The following is a 19173-nucleotide window of genomic DNA, read 5'->3' as shown; positions in this document are numbered from 1 at the left end:
ACCAAAGACAGTAGATAACAAGATACGAAGGCGCGCGATAACAATGGACTTTGCCCTCAGAGTGTATGACTGAGATTAAACAACGCACACAGCCTGGGCTGTATGAGCGAGGCATGTTTTTTATTGGATGTGAGTCGAGTAGGAATTGCAAGCGAGCACATGGCTTTGCTTATGTAGGGGAGAAGAATGTTCGCGAAGGCATGTGCTTTGCAATGGCATGGATACTTATACACGGCGCTTTCGTGGCTGTGCATGTACATGTACTGGATGGACGGAGGTCAAAACACACCAATCCGAAGCTTGCTTTGTAAGTTTGTTGTAAACGACAACTGATACGGAATCTTTGAAATATTGTTGTGGTATTTTGGTAGATTTTTTGTGTAAAATATTAACAAAATCAAAGATCGCTTGAAGAAAAATTGTCCCGTTTATCAGAGGTCCCCGCCCGATTATCCAGTGAAAATAACGTGCGTTGGAAATGTTTCCGGGAAGCGTATATCATTTAAGCGAGGATCCCGATTATCAGATGCCCGATTATGCGATGAATACTGTATATACATTATATATATATGAACATGGCAATCTCAAAAGTTTAGAAATAAAGCATCATAAGGGAAGGAGAAACTACTTTCATAGTCTGTATGAGAGGAAAGTTGATATATGAACAGTGACAAAGTACTCAGATGTGAACTCGTTTCGACAAAGGATGTGTGTATGAACAGCATGTTTGCTGGATATGTTGATGTGTACATAATCAAATTTCAGAGAGGAACTAGAAAACTACAACAAATTATCTGATAATCAGTAGATTCAGTCTTCAATACAGCGTTTGAAAACTTTTTTTTTCAGATGTGATAAAAATGAATCTTGTTGACGCCTGAAATATTTCTTATGCTCTCATCATATCACCGAAATTACCATTATCCTTTATTCTAGATAGTAACCAATAAATACTAAATCAATGTCATAAACCATATTGGCTGCATATTGCATCAATTGCAGAACTCTAGAAAAGACTGACGAATGCTCATTAGCATTCATATCAAAGGAAAATAAAATCACAGCAAACATTGCTCAAGTACTAACACTCACTGTTCATTGGTCCTAAAGTACTGAACTACATCCTCTCCAATGTCCTTTTTGACTTTTCTTTCAAATAGGATGGAGTCAAAGTTACAGTAATATGTTTCTCAAATAGTAAATAGCGATCATTTTCAAAGAAGAGAAAATAATGTCATACATCTGAGGAATAGACTTTGTGTTTATGATCAGTTTCATTCATACAATTTGGTGGAGATACATAGAAATCACCATAAAATCAGGATGTCGAGTGATAATCGAAAGGAGAGCAACCAAAGCCAAAGAGTCTGTGACTATCAAAAGTCAAATGAGTTATATAATTCATCATGACGAGAGAAAAGATGATCATGGAGAAATGTGGAGGGACGCCTTTGCTTCTGTCCTCATGAAAGTGTTGTTTGTACATCATGCTGTTTTGATAGGAATGACCATAGCTATTACAGTAACGGCTTGCATGGTTGAATCATACAGCAGGACATCATTGAGAAATGCATGCTTTCAAAATGTCTGATAATGATGCTCAGATAACTCAAGGCATGCGCCGGTGGGAGGAAAAGGACAAGAATGATTAACATCTGTCATTATTTTTTTTAAAGAGATTTCAGTATCAATGATATCTTTGACAAACTTTCCATGCATTTTAATACCATTAAAAAATTTTTTTTTTTTCCACTGACCCTTCAAAACTTTCTCAAATTCCAACGTGAATACAGCTTGAATGCATGAAATAAGGCGTCACTACACATAAACGAATAATTACAAATGTTCTTCCTTTTTTTTTTCTTCAAAATGGCTTCGAATTCTGAGCTGCGGACACTTGAGGATATTAAAACAGCCTACCATGCACAGGAACGTGAATACATTTGGCTTAAATGTGATGCTTCAAGTGAGTTTTGCTGCATCATGAATTGCAGTTTTGACACTTTGCAACACAGAAGTCGCATTACATTCATATTTTGCATTAGAAGGGAATTAGGGCTCCATATTGAAATCATAATTTACTGAAGATTTCTCGCAAAAAAAAAAAGCTTCCAATCTGAATTCCAAGCTTGTTCATCATACCTGCTCTCGTTCATTCTTCTTCTTGTTCAGTTCTTCCATGGCTAGTTCATGCTCCATCTGGAATTGGTCTCTCTTTTTTAGAACACTCTGATAAAAAAAATAAGAAAGATCTCTTGTTAGGTGTTTATTATGCTTTGTCCGAGCCAAACTGAAGATTATACAGCTAGACATGTCTTGCATTAAGTACATGTATTTAAGTCTTTTGTATCATGTCAAGTATCAAAACAATATTACAATACTATATCTTACAATAGAGTGTTGTGTACCATCATATAGCATAGAAAATACAGTAATACTGTTAGTATGATGTTGAACAATGGCTTGCAAGTTCTCCATCTATCCCTATCCCCTTGAAAGACAATAAATTTATTTCTATATATCTGTATGCTTATAAATTCTGTTTTACATTGATTTGATGTCATTGTTGTATCTACAAAAAAAAAAATGATATAGGAAATAAAATCAACTTGAATTTGAATTTGATACATACTGGCTTCTCTGACTCGGTAGTTTGTATTTACCATGGACTGACCTTGGGCCATTTTCAAGAACGTATAGCATTTTCTATAGACTTACCTTTATTGATTCTGCATAGAGGATGTATTCCTTCACTAGTGGTGTGAACTCTGTTTCTTGAAATGTGTTCTGTTGATAAGTGGAAAACAGAGAGGAGAGAGTTAAAAACAAACAAAAAAAAAACTTTGATATATCCTTCAGACTGCCTACCAAATGCACTGACATAGCACACACCAAGACATTTATGGTAGCCCGCAGCTGCTAAGACTAGATGTTGAGCCACCAAATCTTTAAAAAGGTTTTTTTTTTTTTTTTTTTTTTTTTTTTTTTATCAGGCAGCTAGGATTCAAAATGGATTGTTACAAGTGATTTTCCTTCGGGCCACCACATCTTTTTGGGTGACCAAAATTTTAGATTTAGCAAATTTCAGTGGCCAAAGCAGACCACCAGGAAAAAAAGTTAATGTCCAGCCCTGCATGCACTATGGTAAGCATACACAATACAAGACACTCATTTGTACAATTTTCTCAGCTCTGAACAAGAAATACCACTATGAATGATAGAAAGTGGACTTGTAAATAAAAATCAACAGAACATGTGCAAAGTGTAGAGTCCCTGTATTCCTTCGCGCATTTTTTGCCTTTCAGTCATGATATGCAGTGGATCTCAGTCTTTACCATTTCTTCGACTGACTTGCTGCATGACTCCACCGCGTCTGCGATATTCCCAAGAGGTCCGCTGAGGGTGCTCTCCGAGTTCCCCCAGAGTCTGAAGGCGGGGCTGTACGTCTTCAGCTCTCCAACGTACTCTGTGTGAAGAGAGAAGCACAGCGAAATTGGGAGTTCATACACTTTCAACATTCACATACTCTATGCCATTTCCACAGAATCAAAGAGTGCAATATGACACAATCCATGCACAAACCTTTTTATGAATCAATTTACAATAATTATCACAATAATCATCATTATCATCTTTATAGGACGTATTAGCCACGCATTAAAAACGCGTATCGTTGTCCGCGCAATTTTTACTGTTCAATATCAGAGCATATTAAAGGAAACGCATAGGCCAACGTATTAATTCCCCATAGGCTACTGTTGTTACTGGCCATTCAAGATCACACCATATTCTCGTCTGTTGCTCGAGCGCTTGCTGAGTGCGCGTCATTTCGTTACAATTCACACGCGCCAAAACATCTTGCACCATGCAGTTTTAGGGGCTTCCCCTTTTCAGCGCTGGGATGTGAGTGCCGATAATTTCAAAGACGAGTAGAAGCCCGGTAATTTTGTGCAGTTTATGCTTGTTCTACTTGATTGTAGATAATAATAATTATATTGGATGGCATTAACTCATGGAATACCAGGGAATATTGCACTCGTTAGGGCCAATATTGCACTCATCTTTGATTCGTGCAATATTCCCTGGTATCCCATTCATAGCCATCCAATATAATATAAGTATCATTATTACATTGACACACAGAGGAAGAGAAAAGAGATATGTGTATATATGCATGTATTCTCTGTTTTTGTGTTAAACCAGAAGGCCATTATCTTCAACCTCAGCACTGCCAGGTACACATTCATACACCTATAGGTCATGGGGAACATAGTAAGCAAATCATCTTCTCTTATGATGATGAAGACACTAGGCAGGATTTGAACCTCTGGCCTTCTATTTATAAATCCAGCACCTTATCCACTTTACTATAGTGATATCTGAAGTGACAAAATGTCTTCAAATGAGTCTTGAGCACATCTGGAGATGTACAGTGTAATATTTTCATACACTGTTGTGTAGCTATGTGTGCTACCTGTGTGGGGAGTATTAAAGTAGCTTACTTGCACGCAAGAGACACGAACTGCACTCGGTGGTGGTTGGGAGGATAAGAGTTTCTTTTAATGGGGAGCTTCAGATTTGCGATGCGGATGTGAAGATGGCAGTTGTGTTGACTGTTCTCCTCTCTCCCTGCATCTTGTTGCAAAGTAGCTTTAGATTTCGCAAAGATGCAGCCTATACAAAGTTAAATAGCGCCCCCATATGTCGTTCATCATAATGACCTCATGTAGCTCTCTGCTTCGCAAATTTGAGCGGACGCTAAAATGGCCCAGAACCGTCGTGAAAACTCATACAAAGCGAGATCGATTTTGACAAGTTGTCTTGAGCATGCACAGAACAGTTCCCCCCCCCCCTTAATTTCTGTGTCACAAATCTAAAGCAGGCCTCGAAATAGGATTTTGGAGGGGCACGGCCATTTAGAAAAGGGCACTTTTTCCAAGAGGCCAGGGCACTTAAGTCAGTCAGAGGGGCACCAAGGCCACTTTGGAAAGGGCATGTTTGGTGTTTATGAAAACAGAAAGAAGAAAAACAAACAAACACACACACACACACACACACACAAAGTGCAAAACACAACAAAAATCTCTTCCCTACAGCTGTAACACATTCCCGATCTCCGCGTTTCTATCAGTGAAACAACATTTTTTTAAACAGGAATAAAACAACAGTAGGTATTGATTGAAACTCGACACCCTTTCAGGCCAGCCAGGCTGCCATGAAACTTCAAAGCACATTCCGACAGCTGGCTGGCAAAACCACAAGGCAAAGGAATTTGCGTGCGCGTGTAGATTGCTATGATTAGTCTGTGACAGACAGTTCATGACCTCCAAGAATGCGCCAGTACGCGCGGTTTCTTCTGTTGATTGGTCTCTCTCTCTCTCCACCCCTCCCCATTCCCCAGTCTGGCACACCTTGGCATCGTGGGATTTTTCTTTTTTTCTTGGTGAACTTGGGAGTTCACTCTTCACTACTCTATCTGAATATGCGCTGCCTAGCTAGTACATACTCGCGGCCGCTGCGCTGCGGAGGCAGTCGGGACGGTAAAAGCCGGTCGGGCGTACATGTAGGTACACGTCGTCTCGTATCTCGGAAAGATACTTTGAGTTTGAATCAGATATATCGGGACGCAAGTGAACTGAAGGTATGATACTTGAGATCAGGAAAGTTGTTCAAGCTTATTAAAGAGACTTTGAGAAAGGGCATATCATACGTCATAAATAATAACTTTCATTCTAAAAGGGCACCACGGCCCCAAGAAAAAGGGCACATTTTTTTTTGGCCGTAACTTTGATCAAAAAACAAAAGGCATTGCGGCCAACGAGAGGGGCACCGACGGCCATGGCCGTCGGTGGCCGTCGGTTAATTCGAGGCCTGTAAAGCTCCCTATTATTGAATCCTCATCGGTATACACAGTTTCACTCAGTGACTTAGAGATGTTTTGGTTAGACGTTTGGGTTTGTAAGTCAGATGGGGACAAAAATCTGGAAACTAGTTTAACAATGGAATAAGTGCTCATTGGGAATGTGGTATCTTGCTATAAGAAGGAGGGATGTGGTATCTTGCTATAAGAAAGAGGGATGTGGATGAAAGTATGGTGATTGGATCGTTACATCTGGATGTCCACCCACCTTTGGACTCGTTGAGTATCCTCTGCGATATCCTGTCGATGGAGCCCAGCTTCTCACCAAGCATCTGGACGTACTCCCCCATGACGGTGTACTCGGGGCTGCGGTTCCTCAGCAGGGCCGCCGTCGTCGACGTCCGCAGCGACGATCCCATCCGGCTCACCAGGGAGGAGGACTGCCGACGGTGGGCCGTCAACTCCTGTCATGTGACAGAGAGAAGGTGGATGGGTTGATGAGAATGATGTGATGTATATAAAATGCCATGGTGAAATTTACAGAAATTTACTGTGATGCAAGTGCAGGAGGCTATCCTGTATTCTAAATAGCATACCTCCCTGATAACAAATTGATCATATTAACATTGTGCCAGGCAAGTTTTGGCTTCTCAGACTACAGGTAGTATTGAGTGTGGTCTGTGTTATTCTTTACATCTAAATGCTCAGTCAGGTTTGTGAATTGCATTTGCAATTTAATCCTTTGCCTTCTTTTTTTTAACATTTACATTAGCCCTTCATGTGCCCAGGCATTTAGCGGAACTTGTCAATAGTTTTTCTCCAGCATCCAATAATCAATCCAAACTTGACATTAGTCATAAATTAATTAGCAAGCCTGCTCAGATGTAGCAAATTGCCTCAGTCCAACAGGAGGGCCATGGTGACACAATAGGGATAAAGGGGATTTTAGGTAATCTCTGTTTGAATAATTGACAATTAGTGTTCAGACATCAGTGCCAATGAGTGAAGCAAGCACTCTATTGGGGGAACAAAGCCAAATAAGGGTTAAGTAACTACATTGGGAATGTTTACCTGGAGTGCATGGAACCTAGTTTCCTTCAAAAATACTCTTATCTCCATTAAACATACTTGTAGTTTGTTTTAGACAAGGGTCTTTCTTCATAAACTGCATTTTAGTAGCTGTTACATAAGTGCATTATTCAAGATATGTCTTGTTTTCATATTTGTGAGCAATCCCAAACATCCAGAAGGAAAGTCATATATAGTTCATGTTGCTAAGATTGTTATTAGTCCAACATTCCTGATTTTCTGAAATAAATCAGTGTTTGTTATTTCTCCCCTTTTTCCCCACAGTTTATTTCAAAGGAACAAATAAATTTCATCTCAACATGTGTTACACATATACGTAGGTACAGCTTTCTAACGATCCAGTTATGTCAGTAGGTTAATTATGCAGCAGGCCCTATAGTTATGATCCAACATCCAATTTCCATTTTTAGAATCAGAGCTCCATCAATTCTTTGTAACAAATGTGTTTTATCAAAATTTGACACAAGAGCAACACGAAAATGGAAACACCAGCATGACATTACATGGTTGATTGTAAAACTGAGAAGACCAAAAAATAATAATGCAAAACCAGAATGGATACATGAAGACATCAAAATGAAAATAAACCTTCCCATCCTCTTTAAATGTGTGCTTTTATAGGAAGTCTGTTCACATAAACACAAATATATTCATAATGCGAAATAATATAGCAGAAGAGATATATAATACAAAAAGCAAACACATAAAACAAAAAAAGTTCCAGAGTCGCATAGTAGTGCTGAAAATAAAACCCAAAATACATCACCAGCTTCGAAGCAGCACATACAAAGGAAGTGGGAACCACATCACAGCAGTTTGTGTTGGCAGCGGTAAAATAATTCAGCAAAGCAGACAGACAGCCGGCTTCCTGTAAAGACTGTTTTCCTTGCAGCGCTTTTTACAAATTTTTCTTTTTTTTCTCTACGTCATTGAAACACATAAGAGATTACCCATGCCTTGGCTGTAAGAAAAACTTTGAGAATCTCGTTGAACGAGAGCACGGGATGCTCGGAGATGCGTTCCAGGAACTTGTTGAGCGCCCTCTGCCGGGTGGCCAGGAATTCGTTGCTGGAGCGATCCAACCGCATGCTGTGCTTCTCGGGTAGGGGCTGCAGTTCGTTGGGGGTCAAAGGAGAAAATAGGGTGAACATACTTTCTGGTACACAAAAATATTTGAATACCTAGGATGCATCCTCCAACTGAAAGGGTTTTTTTTTTCTTATTTTTATTCATTACTTTCATTATCCAAGACTAGTATAAAACCTTTGCACCTCTTTGAAATTGATGCTCAGAAAATATGTGGCTGCAGGAAAGGTATGGTCAAACTACTTAACATACAAAAACACATTCAAATGGCTTATCCATGGAGTGCATTGACTTTAGTGCACTCATTCTTATTGTTGGTTTGTTCAAAATAATGTCTTCGCAGAGCACCATCAAGTAACACTCACAAAGTAAATGCTATTATATCAATCTAGAAGCAACAGATGAGGACAAAATATCATCCAAAGATGCTTGAAAAAGGTCAGGTTTGATCACAAAAACTCTCACAGTACCAGGAAATGAAAATGCTGTTATTGTGTGCTACCAAAATGCATTCACTTGATCATGAAAATACACTAAGTTTATAATCCCCACCTCGCCTAAAGTTGACATCTCATAGGTCAAAGAATATTGGCTTCCAGTCACAGGAAAATTCTATCCAGATGGATATAAACATGCGTCAATTCTACTGTGTAAGTCAAAATTCATGTGAAGTCGAAGGATATTCTCTTGTGCCCCTGCATTTGACCTAGGTGAGGTTGACTGTACTACCATATTTTTTTGAATGTCGGGGCCGTCCCAATAAATATGAAGGTCACTTTCATATACAGAACAAATACCATGGTAAATTCTGCCATGGCATAACGACATTGTATACACTTCACTACAGAAGTATTTATCTGTATGTAGAGTATTTGCAAGCCTAGAGGATATCAGTCATAGAGCGCCTGTAGTGGTTTGCTTGCTAGATATATCTGTTTGGTTCTGTCCTAGGCCTGGTGGATAGTACCTAGAAGACAGTTTGACTACTAGAGCTCTCTTTGCACTCAAACTTGTACTTCACTAAATCATCCTTGTAATGTTGTAAAATGCATCTAACCTAATGCACTTGCCTCCTGGCACGACTACCATTAAAAAGTTGTTAAATTTGACAGCATTGTTGCTGGTAGTTTTAAAAGCACAAAAAATCATGTTGGGTTTTTTTTTTTTTTGTTGTATTGTCTTAAACAGCCAGCATTCAAATATTGTACAGCAAGAAGGAGTTACAGTGCACATAACCTGAGTTATTCCTTTTTAAATAAACAATATCATAAGGGCCATGCAGCACATTCATTTCTAACATCAGCATTATGGCTTTGACAATATTCTAGGCATGCCCAATGGTGGGTTCCCACTGCTGATCAGATCTACTCAATCAAGCCCGACCAAATTATTTTGGCCCGGTTGGGCTCATTTGGCAAAGGGCAATCAGGGTCGATTGGGGTCAATCTACCTTGATCGGCATTGGTCTGGCTTCCTACACAATGTTTTTTGACGGTCAAAAAATATAGTGTAGGAAGCCAGACCAATGCCGATCAAGGTAGATCGACCTAAATCGACCCTGACCAGGCCAAGATAATTTGGTTGGGCTTGATCAAGTATATCTGCTCAGCAGTGGAAACCACCATTACAGACAACTGGTCATGCAACATAAAAACCAGAAACATTTCTGTCAATTTACTGTATTTCATAAGCTTTATTTATTTATTTATTTTTTTTTTGGGGGGGGGGGGGTTGTGGTTGGTTTCTTGCTCTTGGGTGATTGTCTGTTTGCTGGTTGGTTTGTTTGTTTTTGGGAGAGGGAATGAGTTTCCTCAATATTTGATTTCATCTTACCGGTACTAGATGAGTTGGATGCATTTCCGCAAGCTTCTGTCGTAGCCATAGAAAATCCTGGTACCTTCTTCTGACTGCATACTCTGGATTATCAAATGAACTCCTTGTGGTCTACACAAATAACAAAACAAAATACTGCCTCACAGTGACCATCATATCATCACCATGCTGAACATACCAAAGCAAATAAAAAATAGTTGAAAAGGATCAAACGGTCAAAACTACTTCCTTTTGGTAAATGTGGCATGTTTACTGATCCATATTTTCCTCATTTTTCTAAAGTGTGATAACAATTTTACTACAGGGTACTCCCGTTATAACAAAGTCGTTGGGACCTGCAGTTTTCTTTCATTATATAGTGTAACAAAATTTTGTTACAATCTAACAGTTTAGTGTATAAAGACAAATAGATGATAATTTTCGAACCTGAATTTTGATTAGTCATAACAATAAAAATTTGGTTATAACCATGTTCATTATAAGGGGAGTGCACTGTGTAAGTGATGCTGAAATACATAAGATAACGATCTATTACACAAAGTCATTTATATGCTGTTTCCCCAATGCTTACAATTCTTAACAATAGATGGACACTGTTTAACAATGTATTGGCTAAATTTGCAAAAATTGTTGATATTGTAGACTGAGATGCACGGTGACATTTAGATGAATGAGAAAGATGCTCCAGCATAAACAGGCTTTAAGAATTATTCTGTCACTATTGCAGAGATCTATGAACAAATATTACCATCCAAATTTACCATTTACTGAATGGTCCATTCTAATACCACTGTCCATGGGAAATAATGAGCCTGGTATAATGGAGTCATTTACAGATTTTCACATCATCAGGCGTTTTCACATCAGCCCGATAAAAATCCAAGCTCGAGAATTTTTTCGCGATTGGGAGTTAGCGCGCTATTTCATTTCTTATTCACATCAGCCCGAAGAGAATCAGCCCGAATTTTTGTCGAGCTAATTCGACAGCTGAGTATGTGCAAACAGCATCAGTAATGTGTGTGCCCTCTCAAAAATACCTCATGATTTGTGTGCAGTTTGCCTCGATCGATCGAGTCACACACGCTAGGCATGATGGGATGCATCACGCTAATTTCTCAAGTCGTTTTCACATCATCAAATAGCACGCTACTATCCCGCTATTTCAAAAAATTTCCAGAGTTGGACTCGAGAAATTTTCTCGATCAGAGCGATACAGATAGCGCGCTAATTTGTGTTCACATTATCAAATAGCGCGCTATTTCGCTATCGGGAAAATTTCCCCAAGTCCGAAAATAGCGCGCTGTTTCGAAACATCGGGCTGACGTGAAAACGCCTATTGAAGCATTACATGTTTAATTTCAACCAATTCCTTTTTTGTTTCTCCATAACTCCATTTTACACAATATGAGAGACTCTAGTTGCAATGTAGAACCATGCAGCTGAAATTGTTGAAACTGGAAACATTGTTATAAACAGAGTCTTTTAACCCATTGAGGATGCGATAATTTTGCTATAGCATATTTCCCACAGATACCTGCCCCCAAGTATAAGGACTAGTCTTCAACAGGTTAAAGGGATGGTACAGTATTGGTGGAGATGAGAATTGGGCTTTTAACTTTTTGTGAGATACCAAGAAAACACTTATGAAATAGTACAGAGCATACCATTTTAAGAGGAATTCAAAGTTTATTTGATGAAAATCGGGTTTGGCATGACTGAAACATCCAAAAACAAAGAAAAACAAAGCAATCGTAAAAAAGTGTGGGTCCCACACTTATTAGAATCGCTCTGTTTTGGGTATCTCAGCCATTTCAAAAACAATTTTCATCAAATCAAATAAACGTTGAATTCCTCATGAAATTACATGCTCTTTCATATTTCGTAAGAGGTTTCTCATTATCTCATCAAAAAATGTTAGAAACCTGAAATAAGGTCTCAACCAAAACTATACGATCCCTTTAAGCAAGCTTGTCTAACATACCTTGGTTGTCACGCGATAGCTGACGAACGACTCGATCTTCCCAACATGCTTCATGGGGTCATCGACCTTGATGAAGAGATCCTTAGTGTCCTGGTCATCGTCGAATTTGAATGCACCAATCAGGGCTCTCATCTTGGTGATGGTGTTCCCACCAGGGGAGGCAAGGACTGTCTGTAAACCGAATCAAAAGGATTTCAGATTCAGATTCAGATTCAGATTCAAATTTATTGTCATGCACAAAATGAAATATAAATCATAATGGCTTAAAAATTTACATTCTGGCAGTTTCAGTTACAACTAAAAAAAAAGAAGAAAAAAAATGTAAACCATAACAACCTCTATATATATCCTCCATGTATACGATATATATAGGGCCTAGATATTATGGTATATGTATATACAAAATGCATTATCACGGGAGTTAAAAAAAAAAAAAAACTCATCTAGGATCAAGGTCACTCATATATCGAAAATATGTTCAAAAGTGGTTCCATGTGACATAGCAGGCAATATGCCATCACTGGTGGGATTTTCTGCAATTTTATCTGATATGATTTCTGCACATATATGTGTATGGCAAATAACATACACATAAATGCTTGTGACAGAAAATCTAACAAGAACGAAACTGCGATGACACAGTATTTACCATGCCATTGTATGTTACATCACCACATCTGTAAGCAATACATGTATTTCATTTTATGAACATGCCCAAACAGTAATAATCTTTTAAAGGAAGTGAAACTGATTTTTATTGAAGTGTGGTGGGGACTGTCATTTAGAACTACTTAATGAGAAGTATGGTCAGCAAAGACAATTGGCGATGTTGAAAACTGCATATTATTGTCAATGTATGCAAAACCATTTTTCTTTGTCATGAATTAGATATGCAGTAATCAAAAGATTGTTCATCTGTCAAGTGTGCACTGTCAAAACACGTCCCAGCAACACAAACACAGGTGTGTCTCGGTTGAGTTTTCTCACAAGTGCTTTTCATGGTTGAAGTGCCATACTTTCGAAGGAACATAGTTGTCTCCTTTGGGAATAGTAACCTTTGACATGACGGATGATTGATTCTCTTCATTAAGAGACTTTGGATCAAGGAAAGGATTCTCAGTGTGCTCGCTGCACGAACAAGTTTGATCAGGGGAAAATATATGTCAACACACAGAACGCTAACAAACAGCTGGAACCACGCTGTACTGTACGTACATCCATCTTCAAATACAGGGGTCTTAATGGAGATTTATTCTTTTCTGGTCTTTTATGTTCGCATTTATTGTCTGCCAGATCTGAAAATAAATCAATCTACTGTAATAAACCTTTGATCATGTCATTAGATGGCCCTAAAACCAATCAAGGTAATATCATTGTTAATAACCTCGTCTATGAGAAACTGACATGCAAACATGAAAACAAGCCAGTGCTTGAGGTTTTAAGAAAGAACAAAAAAATATTCTGAAGGACACAATATACATTTCCTGTTGATAAGAGGTCCTTTCAATCTACACGCAATCAAGCCATATTTTGATCACATTCTTCATTGTAAAATATATAAAAAAGTGAAATCAACAGTGATAAGCTTTACTCCATATTTACCACATGGTTGCAATCTCAAGAAAGCCAAAAAAGAGTATTCTGAATTATGCAGTTATCGCAACAGATGTATGAATTTCACTCAGAGACTATAAATCTTACAAAACTCTTAAAGTCCAGCTACACTAAACTTCCTAGAGAGCAGTGTCATCAAATATCTAAATTTTTATGGTCAGAGAGACACTCTGGTGAAGCATTTACAATGTACCTATCTAATTACTGTTACAAAATTCAGACTACCCAGGTACTCTATCCATTTTTTAACATAGCCAATTTGAAAATGGGGGGGGGGGGGGGAATGTCCAGCCTGCCATGTTGAAACTAAAAGCAATTTTCTTTGTGTGTGTATGTGTGTTTTTACTATGAAATAGTATGATTTGATGCATACTTTATGAAGTATTTTATTTTGTAAGTTGGTAGATATAAGAAAAAAAAAGCTTGCCCAAATTTGGCAAACAAAAAGTTCTAATGCCATCTTTATTTTTTCACTTTTCCCCCCTTCAAACCCATGAAGTCAACCATACAGAAATGCAAAGATAATCACTGTTAATGCAATAAATGCACTTTAATTTCATTTCAGCAACTTTTCAACACCTGCAGTATGAGAAGAAGTACCAATGCAATGCACAGCACTCGATTGAACCAAGTTTACTCCTCCACTGTATTCAAGCGTGCGAACCAACATGTCCTGTTTATTCAAATGATTGTGTTTTACCAAGCCCTTGAATTACAAGTGATTTTCTAAATCCTTTTCTCATCTTAGGACTTCCTTTTTGCAGAGACTCCAACTCTCCCGTTTTCGACGGGAGATCTCCCGCCGAAAACCCAATTTTGCAAAATCTCCCGTTCTCCCGTTTGAGATTTAATTTCTCCCGCCCTGGCTCAATGTCTCCCGTTGGAAAGGATTTCTTACTTATTGCTATCGTATGTTGCAAAAAATAAGCCTTAGATAGCACCAGAGAGCATCTGTAACCCTAGGAACTTCGCGCTTCGCACACATAAACTTGGAGTCTCCCGTTTGCTGGGGGTTTCAGGCGGGAGAATCTCCCGATCAGAAGGTGCTTCGGGTTGGAGTCTCTGTTTTTGGGCAAGTAACATTTATGTCTGGGCAGGCGTTCTGCAGCAATTTTAAAATCTGCTTGCCCAACCAGGCAAGTGGTTTGAAAAAAAAAAAAAATTATGTAGCACCCTTCTAACTACAGAGTGTCGCATTGTCACATTCATAATATCATGTTGTTTGTGCTCTATTGTACAAATGATGAAAATCATGTACGATTGTAGGAACACATGTTGTATAAGAATTCATGTATAAGAAATAAAAAGATTATTTAGAGCTGTAATGAGTGTTCAGTGGACTATGACAGTCAAAAATGGAAGATGAAAGCATTTTCTAATCAGCCCCTGAAATTAGTGGTTCATCTGAAATGTTGACATTCTATTGATCATTCTATTTATCATTCTATGGACAGTGCTCATAATTACAACTTTTGTACAACCAATTCTAATCAGTTACAATTGATTGCACCAGGGCCTGAAACATCATGATCACATTTTAAAAATAATAATTAACCATTTACTTTGTCTCTACAGTAAATTCATTTGCAATGGCACTAGACTCCCCAAGATTTGTTGACCCTTTGTGCCCTGATGACATAGTGCATCAAATATTTGATATCGAGGTGTAATTTATTTTCCTAGAATCAATGTATAACCATTTCACATCAGCCGTAATTCTGCTTCTTTCCCTCCTATCTTTCTCTAGCTTGAAAGCTACAATTATAGCCACGAGAATACTAATATCACCAGCAACCTTGTATTGTACTGCAACCCTCCCCCCCCCCAAAAAAAAAAAAAGAACAAATGCTATCGGGTAACCACAAAAATGTTGATCCTCCTAAACAGAGCAGTAATATAATTTCAATAAGTAGCTCTGCTAAATAGTCACCTGTTTGATCACAAAAATAAATTCTGAATACTATGTCAAGGGCATACAATGACCTAACAAACAATACACTTTTATTGCAGGAATCATCCTTTTCCTTTCCATTCTGGATATTCCAATTTCACGAAAATAGACTTTCAAGAACTAATGGATATTGCTAAAACCTGAAGAAAATCACTGGTCTGCATGTCTACGGCTACAGTACATGACATATAACTCATATTTGGAAGTATCATTAAGCTTATTTCTAATTTCACTCTCTTTTTTAAATGGTCATTTTACAGACCTGTCCAAGTTTCATCAAGACAGCCCCAAGGCATGGTCTTTGGCCCATTGCTATTTCTAACATTAAAAACCTCCCTGATACAACAAAGTCTACCACTTTTGCTCTCGATTGTCTCATCAAGACCTATGAGGACTGAGCAGCACTTTAACAAGATCTGTGCATCCTTGACAAGTGGTAGGAGAAATGGCAAATGAAATGAATGCCTGATTAATGTAATGTCATGTGCTTCACAAGGTAGTCTCGCCTTATCCATCACACCTTTAACCTCTCTGGCCATCAACTTGAGTCAGTGTCCATTCATGATTACTTGGGAGTTACTTTATCAGATAACCTGACATGATATAATGGAATACACACATTGCTGCGTCTGAAGCAAGTAGTAGTTAGTTTCCTACATTGCATTTTTGTAAGCTATGCAAGACACCAATAAACGTAAACTTCAAGCACACAAGAGCCATGTATGCTCTCACTTTTAGAGTACTGTGCTCTGTATGGGAACCCTTGATGCAATGAAATACCAACAAGATCCCAGCCGCACTAAGTAGGGCAGCCACTTTATCTGCAACAATACACTACATAATTAGTGTCACTACAAATGAATGGCAGTCCTCAACTTGCAGAATGATAAAGGATCTCAAACACCATCCATATCCTGCATGATGCAAACTCATCAGATTACCAACATTCCACAATGCTGAAACATGGCATCATTGATCATTGACCTTATCCCATATGTTGGATGACCATGAGTCCATAGCACTAACTCAGCACAAACCCACAAATAACAAGAGGAATGTATCACCCCACGGTCAACGCTACCTTTGGGGCTAATGTACTTTGTATCCGTGTCATTATCTTAAATTCTGCAAACCCAAATTCCACCAAAAACACATGTAACACTTAATGGCTCATTCCAATGACTCACAAAAATTTGAACCAAATCGGATATCAAATCCAGAAGTTCTGATATTAACATCAACTATCATTTCATTGTTCAAAACAACTTGCTCTTTGAGATAATCTATAAACTGTAATTCACAATTGCAATAATCTGAAACGGATGTTACTACTACTAGACCCCTAGAACTAGTCTATTTGCTAGCAATCTACTATTGTGATATGTATCTTTATGTAAAGTAAGCTGTCCAGAATCTGACCACTTACGCTTTTCTGCAATATCTATTCTACTAAAATAACTCATTAAAAAAAATTTTTTTTTAATCTATGAATTAATACTATCTATAGAGTAATTAACCCTGTTTGCAACAGGGTGCCTATTTGCAGCAGGGACTGTTTCATTCATTGATGAAAAGGTCCAATCAGGTGTCACTTCCCATAACACTTGCGAGTAACTCCTGCTTGTATTCTAAAGTGGGACTAGCACATACCATGATGTTCATTTAGTAGCTGTTCTATTGATGAATGAAACTGCCCTTGCCACAAATAGGCACCCCGTCACAAACAGGGCTGATTATTCTACAATGCATGTTAAGCATATTACACTACTTAACTTTTACCGCAATGCTGACTTTGTTATTATACATCAAAGAATTTCAGAAAATCCAAAAATATATCACTAAGATACTGGACCAGAATGAGACAGCCCACAGACTGAACGCAAGCAGGCGCTATGCACGTTCAATGTTTGGAAAATGCATACAAGGGCCGCTGAAGTTGTGCCTCATCATATCTTGTTGGCGCAAGGTTGTTCACTAGAGACGTTGTGGCATCCTATCAGTTGGTGGTCAAATTACATCAAGTTGGCACAACAAGTCCGCATACAACCCCTGTAGTTAATAGTCATTGCATCAGCAAGTATGGAGGTTTTGTTTTTCTTAAATTGCATTTTTGCTTGCGATATTAACCTGTTGAGGATGAGTCCCGAGTATACTCAGGCAGGTGTCTATGGGAAATGCGTGTTGTAGCAAAATCAAACTGTCCTAAACGGGTTAAAGCGAAAAACTTGCCAAAAAAGAACACAAACACCATATATTCAAAAATAATTTTTAGTGTTTTTACGGCGACCCTGATTCTTATAATCTTAACATTAGATTTAAAAGCCCCCTAGCCCCCCCCCCCTTCGTTTTGATAACAAGGCGCTGATTTTGCAAATTTGATGGTGAAATTTGGGATCTTTGATGAATTTTTGGCGGTGACTAAGGGATTTTCCTGTTGCGAATGACGATGCTACTATTGCTAGTTCAGTGTGTGAAGTAATTTGATTTGTTAATTGTGTGTGTTGTGACAACGCCAACAGAGACAAAGAGTCAGATTCTGGCAGGTAACTGGATTTTGAATGGCTTATTTTAACAGGAACTTGGAGCTATTGTAAAAAACTAATGTACAAATTATTATGTATGGCAAATTGAATGACGTTAGACACACACACAGCACACACGCATAACATAAAGAGGCAGACACAAGCACACACAAATAAAATTTATTTCTCAAGGACTGCACATCTACTGGTACGGTAGCCGGCAGTGCAGTGGTAGGCCTAACAATATGTAACATTATAAACAAGTTAGATGGACAAGTAAGTAGCCAACAAGCAGACAAGGCAAGGGTAAACTATACGGATACCCGATGAGGCCCAGTCATTGAGACGCGTAATGTAAAGTGCGCGTGCGTCTGGTTTTACAATGACGCGCCTACATAAACAGTCGTTTGTAAGTGAGGAGCTGTGCGTGAATGCGTATTCAAAGTAAAATAAGTAAGTCAGTACGCGAGAGTCTAAGTGTCCGGACACCCAACCCCCCATCCTACATTGATGCATCGGTGTCAACAAATAATTTATGGCAAAACTGTGTCTGTAATGTCCATCACATTGCATCCTCCTGTGTAACATTAACTCCTATTTTGTAATCTTCTAAAACTACAGCCTACGGCTAGTGTTACACCATAATCTAAATTAATGTAATTTCTTTTATTGTCATGATTTATATAGTAAATTAGGCCTATAAACGTTACACTGATCTTCATGATGCCCACTGGCACTGCACTGTCACTGCACTGATCAGCTCACGAACGCGAACGAACGAAACAGTAAATTTTACAGAATACAGTAACGTTACAGCCACAATCGACAGATCGATCAAAACATAATAAAACTTGACATGGAAAATGTGACGCGTACATGACATATCTCTTGGAATATGCAGTATTTTAACACCTATCTTACCGATATGATTTCTTCTTCTTCGTCATCCATCGCAGCCGCTAAAGGATGGACATCATCCTCTGGTTTGTCGCTATTCTGGTCGACATTGTTGATGGTGGGTGTTTCTGAATTTTCTGCCATGTTGGAAAGTTGACGTGACCAATCATAGATAAAACTCCATAAATTGCAGATCTTAGAAACAAATATTAAATCTTATCCTTCATGAACATGTTTAAGGAAGATGATAATATTTTATTGACATCAAAAATTAAATTTAGAATATTTTATGTTTTTTTATTTCATCATTGATGAGTTATATCTCTAAATTCATAACAGA

At 38.3% G+C, this 19173-nt stretch overlaps 1 protein-coding gene across 1 annotated transcript in view; it reads right to left on the bottom strand.

Annotated features, from left to right (window-relative positions):
* The window catches only part of LOC139729895 (sorting nexin-30-like), a 27979-nt gene extending 9002 nt beyond the window's left edge, over positions 1 to 18977 (bottom strand). Inside the window, exons 1-8 of the mRNA XM_071640817.1 lie at positions 18858 to 18977; positions 11850 to 12020; positions 9869 to 9979; positions 7906 to 8058; positions 6129 to 6324; positions 3336 to 3466; positions 2719 to 2787; positions 2143 to 2229 (exon numbers count right to left, since the gene is read on the bottom strand). Coding sequence (XP_071496918.1) covers positions 2143 to 2229; positions 2719 to 2787; positions 3336 to 3466; positions 6129 to 6324; positions 7906 to 8058; positions 9869 to 9979; positions 11850 to 12020; positions 18858 to 18977 — 1038 coding nt within the window. The remainder of the gene's footprint in view (positions 1 to 2142; positions 2230 to 2718; positions 2788 to 3335; positions 3467 to 6128; positions 6325 to 7905; positions 8059 to 9868; positions 9980 to 11849; positions 12021 to 18857) is intronic.
* Between the last annotated feature and the right edge of the window lie 196 nt (positions 18978 to 19173).

This window comes from Diadema antillarum, unplaced genomic scaffold (assembly GCF_040938485.1).
Source record: "Diadema antillarum isolate AM-2024a unplaced genomic scaffold, OU_Dant_1.0 seq00000269_RagTag, whole genome shotgun sequence".
NCBI lineage: Eukaryota > Metazoa > Echinodermata > Echinoidea > Diadematoida > Diadematidae > Diadema > Diadema antillarum.
Note: the sequence above shows the minus strand (reverse complement) of the source record. Positions and strands in the feature narration are given on the sequence as shown.